At 43.9% G+C, this 13,871-nt stretch overlaps 1 protein-coding gene across 1 annotated transcript in view; it reads right to left on the bottom strand.

Moving 5' to 3' along the window:
- The window catches only part of wwox (WW domain containing oxidoreductase), a 135,507-nt gene that overhangs the window by 89,177 nt on the left and 32,459 nt on the right, over positions 1 to 13,871 (bottom strand). Inside the window, exons 6-8 of the mRNA XM_085281922.1 lie at positions 9,009 to 9,097; positions 4,890 to 5,075; positions 2,431 to 2,695 (exon numbers count right to left, since the gene is read on the bottom strand). Coding sequence (XP_085138048.1) covers positions 2,431 to 2,695; positions 4,890 to 5,075; positions 9,009 to 9,097 — 540 coding nt within the window. The remainder of the gene's footprint in view (positions 1 to 2,430; positions 2,696 to 4,889; positions 5,076 to 9,008; positions 9,098 to 13,871) is intronic.

Raw genomic sequence — 13,871 nt, 5'->3', positions numbered from 1 at the left:
ATAAAAGAGCAGGAAACAATTAATAAGGGGCGAAAACATGGGTGTGATTAAATGACCGACCACGGCACATATAGCCCTACATGACATTTGATCACCTTTACAATAGCAGTCAATTAATGACTTGGGATCACATGTAGCTCCAGGTGTTCCAGCCGTCTCTGTGTTGCGAATTCATGCGTGTGCTTGTCCATGTGTGTCTGTTCGTGTTGAAAAGCTCTATTTTACCCCACCTGTGCTCATATAAATCAAACCTGTGCTTTAAATGAGGGGCTGGTTATTTGCGCAAGAACACACATGGGGGCTTTGTGATTGTTTTTTGGAGTCAACATTCTGCTTATGTTTGCATCCCAGAACAATCTCCATGGATCCCGCAAGCGTACGCAAGCAATTAAAGCGATAGCATCTTCATATCCCTGCAACCAATAACTGAAATAATATCACTGTTTTATTAAGCCCTTAATGTGGGGGCAGAAGGAGTGAGGAGTGGGATTTTAAAGAGGATACACTTTCAGGGGCCTTATCAAGCCCAGATTTAAATAAGAGCAAATGCTCAGCTTAGGGGTGCGTCTGTGTATCTGTGTGAGTCTGTGCGTAAGGCTGTGTGTCTGCGTGTGGCCTTTATCAGACATTAGTTTTAGCTAATCGCTGTGTCAGCACGCCAGAATTTAATTACTAGCTCTACCTTTGTCCTTTAATATTTACTAACATCTACACTTCATTAAATTAATGACATATAAAATTTAAAAAAAGAAAAAGAAAACTCTCTGCTAATTGGTTATGTGTGCTTGCTCCTAAAATGTTAGCACCCATTCCTTAAGATACATGAAAAAATACACAGAAGTATCATCCAGACTAGGGTAGCATTCCAAATAATGTGATTAGAAGGAATGCTGGACAAACTTTGGCTTTTACGAATGAAACACGGGACGAAGTGATTAAAAAATTAATTCTAAAATAAAGAGACTGGACGCAAAAGAGTGCTTTGTGACAGAAAAAGTCAAACTGAGGAAATATTCAGCCTGGCATTTTGCAAAAAGGTGCTGAGGAGCCGTTCCTCTCATCTCTCATCCTATGTCAAATGGCGGAGAGACAAATGACGGCCCGAGGCCTTGCGTCTGTCAAACATGATGGATCAGAACAACGCTTCACTAAAACTCCACCACGCTGCCTTTCAACATCACATTTTCACTTCAGTGCAAACACTAAATTGATAAAGTATGAAGAACAGCTAATGGAAAGATGTAATAGTCAAACTAAAGCATATATTAGGAGGCTATGGAGCCTAAAGGGTAGAGTGCTGCTATCCATTGAAAAGTCTTAGAGAGCACAGGACACAATATGGACTGAAATAAATCACGGTGCTGGATTTTATCGTTCATATCTAAAGCGTGTGAGGACGTTAACCTCAGGCACCTTATATCATCTCGTGCGCACACACATATGTGCTATTAAAACGTTCCCACACATACAAATCATGCAGATGCTTACACATTCACAACAGTTGGTGTCTGAGCCACACTGTAAAGGTTAAACCCTTCACGGGAGTTTAGCTGTAAGTTGTCCGATATCTTATGATCCAACCAGATGCCACAGCGGATGCTGTATGCATGTGTGTATAGCTGAAGTAGTGCTGGGCAGCTTCATTACTGTAATCCCCAAAAAAGACACTGTATCACAAAAGTGCTGAGCCAAACTCAAAATCCTTCCTTAATGCCATCCTTCCAAAACTGGGTAGGAGTTCTCAGATCAGCCACAACTCAGGTACAGATGCTAGAGGTTCTCCTATACTGTGCGCTTGTGTCTGTAAAACAGCAGTGGCCTTGCAATGGCACCCCACACAAAACTATACCCATCCAAAATATACTGATTGGTCGGGGAAACTTAAATCACTGCAACAACAAAGAGCTGCCACATTCAGTAAAAATGTATTAGGCACAGAACTTTTTTTATTTTAGTACTTAACTGCATAGGAGCTAGGGCTGGGATTAGGCATTAACAGCAGCCTATAATAGTCGCGGTTCTCTGGAATAGAGTACTGAGAGGATAGAAAACTGTCTTTCAGGGTTAAACAAACAGTGCCATGCAGAAGAGGAAAACAAACCACAAATATCTCTCTATCTATTAAACCCAGACTCTTTCCCTGAGCCTTCAGCAGATCTACCCCTCTCCATCCTGTTCCTGTCCTCTCTCCCAGAAATGTGCCAAGACAAATACGCCGGCTCTGTAAGCGCTATATGAGAGTCACAAATTCACAGACTGGCTTTGCATTTAGAAAAATATAACTAGCTGCAGAATTACTCCAGCGCAATGAAAAGTAATGTCAAATGTTAACCAGTCGAGCGTTTCAGCGAGCCTTCAGGTAGGCTGAGCTACAGCCTGCGCACTCGTGAGGTAATATAACACTTTCTCCAAGCTTCTTTTCTCGCTTACCATAGACTTTGTGAAAGGTCTGGCCAGTGTGAAGAGAAAGGTCATCAGCCACCAGCTCCGGTGTATGGAGGTGTACATCATGTTCCCAGGATGCAATGCGTTGGAGGTGACACCGTAAGGCGAAAGCCGCCGGTGGAGCTCGTTGCTGAAGAGGATGTTGCAGAGTTTGGCGCGGTTGTAAGCCAGCATGGACCAATAGTCCTTCTTTGAGGGGGACAGCAGCACAAGGTCCACTTTGCCACATGAGTCTAGGAGGTCTGTGAACCTGAAAGATAGTTTGCATTAAGAGTAGTTAGTGTGAGTCTGCCTCGGCCTGCGCGTAGGCTTTCCGCCGGCAGATGTGTGGCGCTTTCTGCATACAAATCAAAGACGTGACATGATGTTCTTTAATTGCCTGCGACAGAGCTGTTAAAATCCAGATGTTTGACAAGGCCCCTTAAACATTACACTACTCGTTGTGTTATTACACGCTCACACAAAAATCTCAATACACGAAAACTACACTGTGTATTTATGCGTCTGTGTGTGTACGTATGTGTGAGAGGCGCGGGATGAGGCTCCAAACCAGCGGAACACATCCTACATATTAATCCAGTCATTAGAAAACAACCAATCAAAATGTCACCTGGTTTCCTTGTTGTGATTTTACAAGCTCGCTGCCTCTTGTTTACTGTCGCCTTCCGCAACATCCTTGCTTGGCTAAATTACAACATCTGCAGGCTTTTCATTTCATGTGCTGCAACTTCGTAACTACTTCAGCAAGTAGAGGTTAATAAATCAATTGCCTCGACGCTAAAGCCTTTTTTTTTTTTTGTAAATCAAAATTTGTTTGCACGACAAGCCGAAGCTGTGCCTCGTTACAATTGAATGAGGTCTCGCAGTGATATTAATGTCGAGATTTTGGTTTTCAAACATGTCGTTTACTGTCTCTGAGCTGCAGCTTAGATATTTCAGACGTAATTTCATTAAGGATATGATCTCTCGTTTGACCAGATCTGATGTAGTACTAGAGTAAAGTAAACCTGTATTGGGTCAATTCCACAGTAAGCCCCTGTGGTGGAAACTGATAAAGTGTCCAGCCATTACTCCTGCGTCCATCTTTTCCATTCCTGTCCCTTACAGGTCACTGCTTTACCAAGCGGACAAGGGGCTTAGGGAATACAATATACTGCCAGGTCATGGGTCACCCACTGCCTGTGAGGAAAGTGAAAATAACACAAGCAAAAAAGGGAGGGACTTCAGTGGATGTAATATAGGTCTGGAATGAGGTGGACAGAATGGAAGATGCAATATGAGATATTGTCTACTTTTGCTCCTTTATTCCTTCTCTCTAGTCTGTGTTAGTGTGTAACTGACTCTCTCTGGTTCTGCTTTAGCCTGCTTTGAAGGGGTTAAAGCCACTGCTGATTGTTGAGGACAGAAGGAGAGAGGCAGTGTTTGTGAGGCAGAAAAGGAGAGCAAACTGTAGGGTGAAGAGTAAGGAGAATACCTGTGCATTCTTACCACTGCAAATACATAAAAATAGTACACATCTTCCTTATTCTAACCCGACAGTTTTTACACAATCAAAACTTGCCTGTACCCACTTTTCTTACTGCTTTAGCAAGTTTTGTGTCAATCACATGTCAATATTCCCTTCACGGCAACCTTTCCTTCCATGAGCTTTTCCTACTCCATCTTCCTCCGACTTTTCCTACAGCTTGTAATAGCAAAGTGACCCCAAGTGAATCTGAGTGTCAAACCATCCCCTCTGCTGCTCCTGCCCAATCATGCATGGCAGCCTGTATAACATAACTCATATGAGGGCCCCTGTAATAGTGCTGCTGTTTGATCTGCTAGAATAACTCTGCGTATGTTCGCGTTGTCTCAGGTCACTCTGCCGAGCTCCAATCAATCACTGCTTGGCCGTCTGACTGACTGAAGCCACGATCAATGCTGCACACAGACAGGGACTGGCTCTAAAATACATGGCTCGGGGTCTGGGCTTACAGATTACTGCAAGACTCTGCGCTTGTCTGCTGCATAACAGAAAAACTTGAGCCTTTGGAGTTCCTTGAGAAAAAAAAATGGAGGAAAGGGCTGAGTCAGGGGGGTCAGACATAAAAGAGCAGATACTTGATCAAAGTACATTTTAGCTGATAAGGCCATCCATCATGCTGATGATACGTTTAATTCACAGTGACAGCATGCGGAAAGGAATGAGTTTGAGTGAGTGAGGCTGTCATGTTTGACAATACGCATAAAGTCTTATCTGTCAACTCGTCGGGAAAACTAGCCAGTGCAGCGGCTTTAAGTGCACGACTGGCGATGAACTCCTGAAGACTAGACAGGCTAGTTCTGGGCAATTATCAACGTGACTTTAATATGGAAAGACCTCACTGATACAGACAGCAACCTCTCGACAATCAAACATATTTATACTCACTAACACAAAACTAGTCAATCTTCCTTTTCTTTACCTATGTGACTCAGAGGAAACCACCACGACACGTGCTGGGGCTGAACGACGCAGCACGTCTTGTAGACATTGCACTAGCAGGAAGTGACCCAGATGGCAGATCTGGAAGGTGGACTCCAGGTTGTCTTCAGTCAGCATATAGGGCTGAGTGCACACTGCTGCGTTACACACCAGAATGTGCAGCGGCCTATGGGAGGAAGAAAACAGAAAAACAAAACATGTTTGACTGATTGTGAAGTGAAAACAAACGGCCAAGGAAAAAGATTTCCTACCATATCAGGATGAAGAAGATGTAATGAGAGACAGAGGGAGGATTTTTTTTAAAAAGAGGAGAATTAGAGAAAAATGAAAGCAGAGAGAGGAAACGGGGTTTCTTATTCCAGAGTGCAATAGACTTTAGAGGTCTCCAGAGACAGAGCATCAGTAATGCTGATATGATACAGAGGTTTCCAGTGCAACTCCCTATGGATACACAGCTACTGTAGATACCGAATACAGCTGGCTGGGATCCAAGAGCAACACCACAATGAAAAGCAATCTCAAACAGTTTCAACACACAGGGGTGGTGAAAGTAATGGATGTTGATACTGGCTCTGTGGAAGCACTTTGAGTAACCAAACCTACCAACACATCGACTCAGAAAGGCCAAGCAGAAGAAAACAGATCAAAGAAAAACCACGCGCTAAGTCATGGAATAAAAAAGGAGCTGGCATTATTAAAAAGGTCCAGTGAGAAAGCATATGTTTTAGGAGACGGAGACATGCAAAGCATTTTTATTCTTGCAGAATCCGTGTGGGCGACTGAGCAACGCTTCCCGCTCACACGGAAAGGGAAGGAGATTGCTGGATTGGTCAGGGCAGCGAGAGATCCTTGTCGGTGACAGCGTCGCTCCAGCGAGCTCAAAACCACAGTAACACAGTCGAACAATCCAAACACACCCCACCAATTTTTAATTTCTTCCATTAGAATTAATTATGAGGCCGAAGGCAATTTGTGTACCCTGTGTTTAAGACTGCCTACTGGATTAATTAAAAACTGGATGCTGGAAAATTAATGTCTGAATTGTTATGCCTTGCTATAATGAGCCATCCCATGCTATTACATAGTAGTGTACTGTACGATCACCTTCAGGCCTCTGAACACACAAGGTTCATTAAAGAGCACCAACCTAGGCACAAGTCAACTTAAAGAACGCCGACCTCAGCGCTTTATCGGCAACGCACACACTAGGAATGTGAGATATTTAAATTTTCGCCCAAAATAAAACAATTGAGGAAGACTCACTTAATTAAAAGAACATTCGTAAATAAACAACCTCTGCGACCTGAGTTTAATCCTGATAACACGAGATAGGAGAGTAAAAGTTGCTGTAATGCTCAGAAATTTGCTCAGAAATCGCTCTAAGCTTAAAAGTAGGCAAAAAAAAAAAAGACTGGTTGTTTTTGCCCCAGTGTTCACATGTCTAATAGAGTGTGAAGTACAGTAACAGTGTGCAAACCTCTTGGCTCCATCCCTAATTTAGTGGCTAGGGGCAGTAATATCACAGACACAAAGCCCGACCTCCTCAACCTTTCACTGCAGCTGTTGATTTAAACTAACGCTTACGGCACTTACACCTCTTTAGCATTGCATGTTATGACCTGTAAAGGCAAAAGAAAAACAAAGCATCACAAATTGGTGATCAAAAAACTCCACAAATAAACAACTTTCCTCTGGTCAGTGCAGCGATTTCTCCCATGCAGCTCAGATGGGCCTCTGGTGAGTCTGCTTGTAATGTAAAAGGCCTGTTAATTCGACTGCCCACCAGTTAGTCCCTCTCTCATAAGCGCAGGTCTAATGAATGTCTTTAATAGGCCTACTGCTGCACACCACATTCCCTCTGTCCACATTAAGACCTCACACAACACTGTGTGCACCGTGCAATCTCAGCGCTGGTCAAACGAGGGTGTTAACTACCGAACGGGGAGACATCAGTTTATATATTTACTTTAAATAACCCCCCTGGGTATGACCCCTGACCTCTATGATAATGTAGGCCAGCAGGAAGAGATTGCCTGTGTGAGCTTGGCTCGTACTGCTGGTCGTTAACGATGCACTTTGCTCCAAACACATATACAGTGGATATGAGAGCGCCACTCATTTTGACCCACATTTAAACTCGCACTACAGAAGCAACATAATAAGGGAGCAAGAAAATAATCCAACCCTTACAAGAGTATAAATGAATGGAAGAATTGTGGACGAAGGTTGTCTGGTTTGTATATAATTTTTAGTTATATTCATTTGTTTGTTTAGTTTTTAAAAATCCCCTATTACATTTTAAATGCTTGAAATTAAAACTGAACTCAGTAAAAACAAATCAGAGGTGAAAACAAATTCCACGTGTTAATTACGGACCGTTCAGTAGAAATTATATTAGGGCCTTCTGTCAGTGCCGTCCTCCATCAATTACATCCCAATGAAACTGCGCCACATTCAACAATATCAATATCCAGGTAATTTCATTTCAATGGACAGGCAATTAAAGCAGAATCGGGGTCAATGGAACACAAAGCAGCGTGAAAGCCACTGACTAAAGCACTTAAAAGCAAGAGAGTGAGAAACGAGAGAAGGAAAAGAAAAAGACTCTGATTACATTTCACCTGTCAATGACACGCTGCAGGAGCATTATTGTGCATGTGCGTATGAGCATGTGTGTGTGTTTGTGTCTGTTTGTCTCTGTGTGTTTACAAGTGTGTGTGTGTGTGTGTGTGTGCCCGCGTATGTCTGTATGCACATATTTGTGCGTGCTGTGTTTGCCGCTCCTGTGCATGTTATGCCTGAAGACATACGTGCAGTAATAGAGTGGTGGTAGACTCAGACAGCTGCCCAGTGCCATTCACAGCTCAGAGCTCCCAGCCTCCACTCTGCTCTGTTCGCCTTCTGATGAGAATTAATGTACTCTGACGTCCCCTGGGAGTCCCGCACTCCCCCCCCAACAGCACGGCTAATGAAGAAATACAACCTTGCCAAAATACTGAGGTGGAGAGAGAACGACACAGACGTAGAGACGACACGAGAGAACGGGAAAGAAAGAGAAACTAAGGCAGATAAAACATTTGTAAACAGTGATATGCAAAAAAACTAAAGTGTGAGAGGACTGAGGAGTTGAAAGGAGGCCAGCATAACTTGAGTGTGGGTGGGAGGGATATATGTAAGCGCAGGGAGGGAACTATAGGACACAGAGTGAGGGAAGCCACCGTGAGGTTTGGCTGTGACCCAAGACACGTGTCCTGGATGGCCATAACCTGCCCCAGGGCTGCTACGGGCGATGACTGCCCGGCCTCTCCCCAAGGGGCTCCCTTGACACCAACACCCCCTGCGCACACACAAAAACACACTCCCCTGCCTAGAGACCTGCGGGTGGATGAGCCGTATGGATGATAGAAATTATGACCCCAAAATAGCAACCGTACGAGCGGCCACGGGACGCAAGACACATGCTATAAAAGCTGACCACCACAAAATAAGTGCCATAAAGTGTGTTCGACCAATGTCAAGCAAATCGACACAAATAGACACACTCACTCCTGGGGCCTTCCCCATATGGTGTCCATCAGTAACATTTTAGATGTCCTTTCAGTATGGCATAATAAAAGAGATAAATAGTTGCTAGTCCTAAATAAAAGACGCTATTTAGTCCCCACAGTTTTAAACTTAACTGTTTATTTATTCCTGCTCTTAGACTAAAAATAAGTCTGAGCAACTAATAGGAAATGCCATGATTTTTTTTAGTTGGGCACGCTGCCATAACTTTAATTAACAAATCAGTTTTAAACTCTTCTCCTGTGTTTTCCACACTGGAGATTCTCCATGTTGTTTGATTGTCCAGGTCCAACATCACGCAGGGCAATTTTCCATATGCAGGGCACCTGCATGAGCATCACCATTTACTGTGTGGTTTTGTGGGACCAATGCCAGCTGAATTCAGTTGTGACCAGCTCAAAGGCAAGAGTAAGAGGAGACAAAATTTATAAACGGCATCTATTACACCACGCCTGCTTGATCCTAAAAAACACACAACCTGCATTTCCAAAACAAGGAAGGGATGAAAATGAACAACATTGTGTTTAATACTTACAGCTTCATTGCTTTGAAAGATTCAGCAAATTCCCTGACGCTGCGCAGAGAAGCCAGGTTGCACATCATTGCTTCAACTCTCGCTTTGTGCTGTTGAGAAAGAGAAAACAATATGATCAGAAAAATACAGACGTAACAGCAAATTAAAAGACATTTCAAAGACTTTTTTTTAGTTTTTTGCCCATTTTAATCGTTGTTGTCAAAGGAAATAGTGATCACAAGTAGAGGCTGAATGTTTGCATTCTGTTTTATTTCACAGGACAATGCAGTGATTCAAGTCCTGGAAGAGTGATCGCTCTTTGCTTGTAGTCCCCATGTTTTCCCCACTTTTACTTTGATGAGAATCCAGGTTTCCAGTTACCGTCCTGTCTAAAGACTCTTAAGAAACTCATAAGTAGTGACAGTGTCCTCTCCCTGCATGTTTGGGTGTGGCTCATCTCACACCATATGTTGGCAGACAGATAGCAGAGAAGAAGAAAAAGATAAATGACTTGAGAAGTGAATGCATAGCTGCATTTACACACTGCTGAAGACAGGCTAAATATTCATCATCCCCTCCATCCTACTGTAGCATTGTGCTGCAGGGCAAAGGCCTCAGCAAAAATGCATGCAAGGACCATATCTGTTTAATAAAATCATACAACGGGGTTCATCAAGTCTGTCAACTCACAGTCTTTCCATGCCTTTCTGTCTCTCCCCACTCTTCCCTTTATCTGCTGAGGCCCTCGACCAAAAAAGCCAGATTCGGTCTACCTGCCCATATGAGCTCACATGGGACTCTGGCATATGTTAGCACGAGTGCGTGCCGCATGAATTGAGATGGAGCATGTAGATTCCAGACTCCAGAGCATCCCTCATGCTCTGGTCTCTGGGCACAGTAGCACCAGGTATTCCTCCTTCCTCTCACCCGCCATCCCAGAGGAACACTGTCAGCTCAGATTACACCCGGAAAGGCGTTCAGCTCGCCATCCGCCACCACTGGTGTTGCTCCCCTGCATCCCCTCTGATCTGATCTCCTGTCTCTGGGTGTCATATGGGAACGTCTTTCCTCAGCGTGTCTGTCTCAGCACAGCTAAGTACACATGACACTCACAGCAAGGACGCTCCATGGAGCAGTGAGCACAAAGAAAACAATAAAGGGTTAAGAGCATCTTCTGATGGAAATGTGATTCTTCAGGCATTTTACAGACACCTTAACTGCCCCAGGGTGTGTTTATACATGCATACAGAGGCACACGCACACCCGCACACGCACACAACAAATTCAATGTTGTGACTCAAGGGTAAAACCACGCTATCACACCATTATCTATGCCTGAATTATTCTCTTGATGCCACTCTATGCCATTATATGGATGCTATTACAGAGCATTAAAGGGCTGATTATGGCTATTATAGATATGATTATAGGGTACCTGCTTATATGATCTGTACACAGCAGTAATCACAGGTGAGAGGAGACAACTGTCTGATTTAATTGCTTATATGTGCAGTGTGCATTTATACTCTTTGCCACTTTCACAAGGTATACATGCACATAAATGCAGGTGGATTGAAAAGTAATATTTGGTCACCAAAGTAACAATATAGTAGGAAAACCTCATTTGTAACACATGTGTTTAAAAAAAATCATCTTCAGTTGTTCATTTTACTGTGAGAAAAATGAGGCATTACCGCCGAACAAGGTCAGAAGAGACAGCAGTGTGATAATTAACAGGTCACTATAAGGCCTCCTCAACAGGATAGCTCTCTATGTGTGTATGACCAGCAGAGAAGATGAGAGCAGGTGTCAGCTTGACGAACACATATCCTCTTCTCTAGAGACATGGAGGGAAAGGAAAGGAGAGATGGAGTAATGGGAGACCAGAGGGAGGATAGAGGGGGGGGTTGAAGAGGGGCCACTGGAGCAAATCCAGCAGGGAGAAGGTGAGCAGCCTGCCTGCCCGCCCGCCTACCCTCCCCCTGCAGATTGAAGTCTTGCGAAGAAAATAAAGTTTATTGCCTGGAAAGAGGGGGAAAAAGCATGTAAAAAGCATTAAAGCGATGGAGGTGAACAATTAGACAGATGGCCAGGTTTTGGAAGGAGAAGAAGAAAAAAAGGAGTAGAAAAAGACGGAGAACGCATAGACGCAATCGTTCAGGGTTTTTATGAGGACCCTGACAACTCCTGGTCTCTTCAAGGGCGAAGGAAAAGTGAGAGGCAGCGAAGCCTCTCTGGTTAACTCTGGAGCAATCGCTGAGTAGGCAACACCACAGAGCTCGGCTCAGGGTGACAGTGCTTACCGCCCCCCAGCTACACACAACCTATCGCTACAACTAAAACAGAAAGGCTAATTCTGAGAGAAACGCGGTAAATAAGCTCCAAAAATGAGAAACCGCTGCAAAGTGAGCGTCCTCGTGTCTACGCGTTCGCAAAACAGGCACGTGTTCAGGACAGAAATCGGCAAGGTCACCGTGAAGATAACATCACCTGATGCCTCAGACTACCGCTGCTGCCAACACCTCTCACCTGTCACCTGCCATCAAACCCAGAAGACGAGCTATCTGTAACAAGACAATGACCTTTAGGACTTTCACCATAAGGAAGGAGAGAAGGAAGGACTAAGAGCAAGGATGGAGGCAAACAGTTAAACTTTTCCTCGGTGAATACAGAAAGTTGGCAACTGCAGAGGTTCTCCTTCTCTATCCTGCTCTTTTCCGCGGCGTACCCAGGAATGACATGTGATCACTGCTGAAAGAAAGATGGAGAAGGAGGAGAGGATAGATGGGGAAGCGCTCTAATACAATTATAACCGGGGCCATCCAATCCAATAAAATGAAGAAGTATTAGAGCAGGGGAGTCCCATCCTGTTCAATAAGATACTGGACCACTTTACTAACTCTTAAAACACACACACACGTGTGGGCACACACAGGTGCACACACTTCGCTGACCCCTTTAATAGCACAGAAGCCACCCCTAATGGACGCAAGCAAGTGGAACCACCAAATAATACACTGTCTTAATGCACTAGACTCAATCTCATCCCCCTCTCCCCTTATCCTTCTCAGCCTTCACTCTCATACTTTAACCCCTGCTTCCATCTTCCCTCACCTTGTGCTGCTCACCACCTCAGCGCCTCTTATAGATCGCCAATGCAGAGGCAACACTTAAGGAATCAGAAAAACCCCTATATATACACAAAACACTTAGCCCGCAGACCCCGGTTAACGCTTCAGACGAGGAGAAGAAGCGAGTAAAGGAAGACAACGCAGTGTCGAATTCCTGTGGTTTGAAGTATCACTCCTGAATATGAGATTCGTAATATTAATATAAAGCAACAGCAGTATAATATGGACATATCCTAACCAGCAGGTGCAGAGGTAAGGTGTTGTAATGGCGATGAAAGTGAATGAGCAGGGAAGACACCATGTGAAAAGGGCACCTTATAAAAGCAATTAGAGAAATGACTTTGAGCCCCTCTTCTTGCTCTGTAGATTAGAACAGGCCTCGGAGGGAGGAACACCAAGGAACTCAGATCTCTATGACCTTGGCCGCAACACACCATACTAAATTGGCCATCAGCTTTTAAGACTCATATCATAGATATATATTTTTAGCAAAAAGAAAAAGAGAGAAGGAAGGAGGGGGGGGACTGTGGAATGTGCAGGTCATATATCATCCTGTCACAATTATGACGTTTGTTCATAAATACCAACCAATCTCCTCTCCACCTGGCTAAGTCACATGCACTTGTGCCTATGCATGCGCTATACACCGACAAAGAAATTAGACGCACACACACACACACACACACCCCACGTGTGGAGAACGCACATGCACATCGCAAATAAAGAAAAGGACACATCTGGCTGGGTGCCCTACCACGGGTCTGAGAACTGACCTCCACACACAGACAAAAAGACTGAATACACACTCAGGTAACGACATGCATTCGAGCACCTAACGCACAAATGAAAGCACGCGTTCTGCACATTACAAACACTAAACACACACAAACAAACAAAATGCACGCCCGCACGCGCGCGCACACACATCCACTTACTCACTGGCATGCACGCACACTGCAATTAATAGGGAGGCAGGTCTCTGGTGAGGAAGAGAAAGTGCCTGTTCAGCACATACAGGCAGAATATGCAATTTCCTCCAGTTAAGTCTGTATTAAATTGATTTCTTCTTTCTCTGACACGGACTGGGTTTTTCCCCTCTAATGAAAGCTGGATAATCTACAGGTTTTCCCTTTCCTGAAATCAAGTTACAAATCAAGCAATTGCAGGGGCAGATATGGGAAAGGTGAAGGAAGGACATGGGATGATTTTCCAGATGAGAAACATGAAGAATGAGGCGCCCACGTGCCGCTGCTCGTAACGTGGGCATCAGGGGCACCTGACACGCGCGCGGGGAGCAAAAAGGCCAGGCCTCGGTTAAGTACTCAGTTGACATTTCTGGTCAGCGACGGCCGTGCCATGTTAGTAAGCGCGGCTCTAATAACTGTAATTAATTAAATGCGTGAATTAGTAAGCACTTCAATGAGCTAATCATTCATTCAAACCTGTCAGGAAGTCACATGGAGGCGGAAAGCTGGAGAAAAGCGCGCTGAGCAGAAAATGACTTTAAAAGAACTTAAAGATGAACAGTAAAAGAAAAGGTATTTAGTTACTTTAATGGGTAAAAGCAGCAGTACAAAAATATACGAATAATTAAATTCAATCTTTTTTAGCAGCAATGTGTAATTTAAATAAACCAAAAGTAGTCATTACAGAGGCAACGTTACATAATTACTTTTTATAACACCTATTAACTAATGTGTAAGCAGAATTTTAATGGTATAGCTGGTAGAGGTGAAGCAGTTTTAAGTACTTT

This window comes from Mchenga conophoros, linkage group LG7 (assembly GCF_057382185.1).
Source record: "Mchenga conophoros isolate Kocher_MC1m ecotype Shallow Benthic linkage group LG7, M_conophoros_male_GT1.1, whole genome shotgun sequence".
Taxonomy (NCBI): Eukaryota; Metazoa; Chordata; class Actinopteri; order Cichliformes; family Cichlidae; genus Mchenga; species Mchenga conophoros.
The sequence above is the reverse complement of the archived record's forward strand: the minus strand, read 5'-3'. Positions and strand labels throughout refer to the sequence as shown.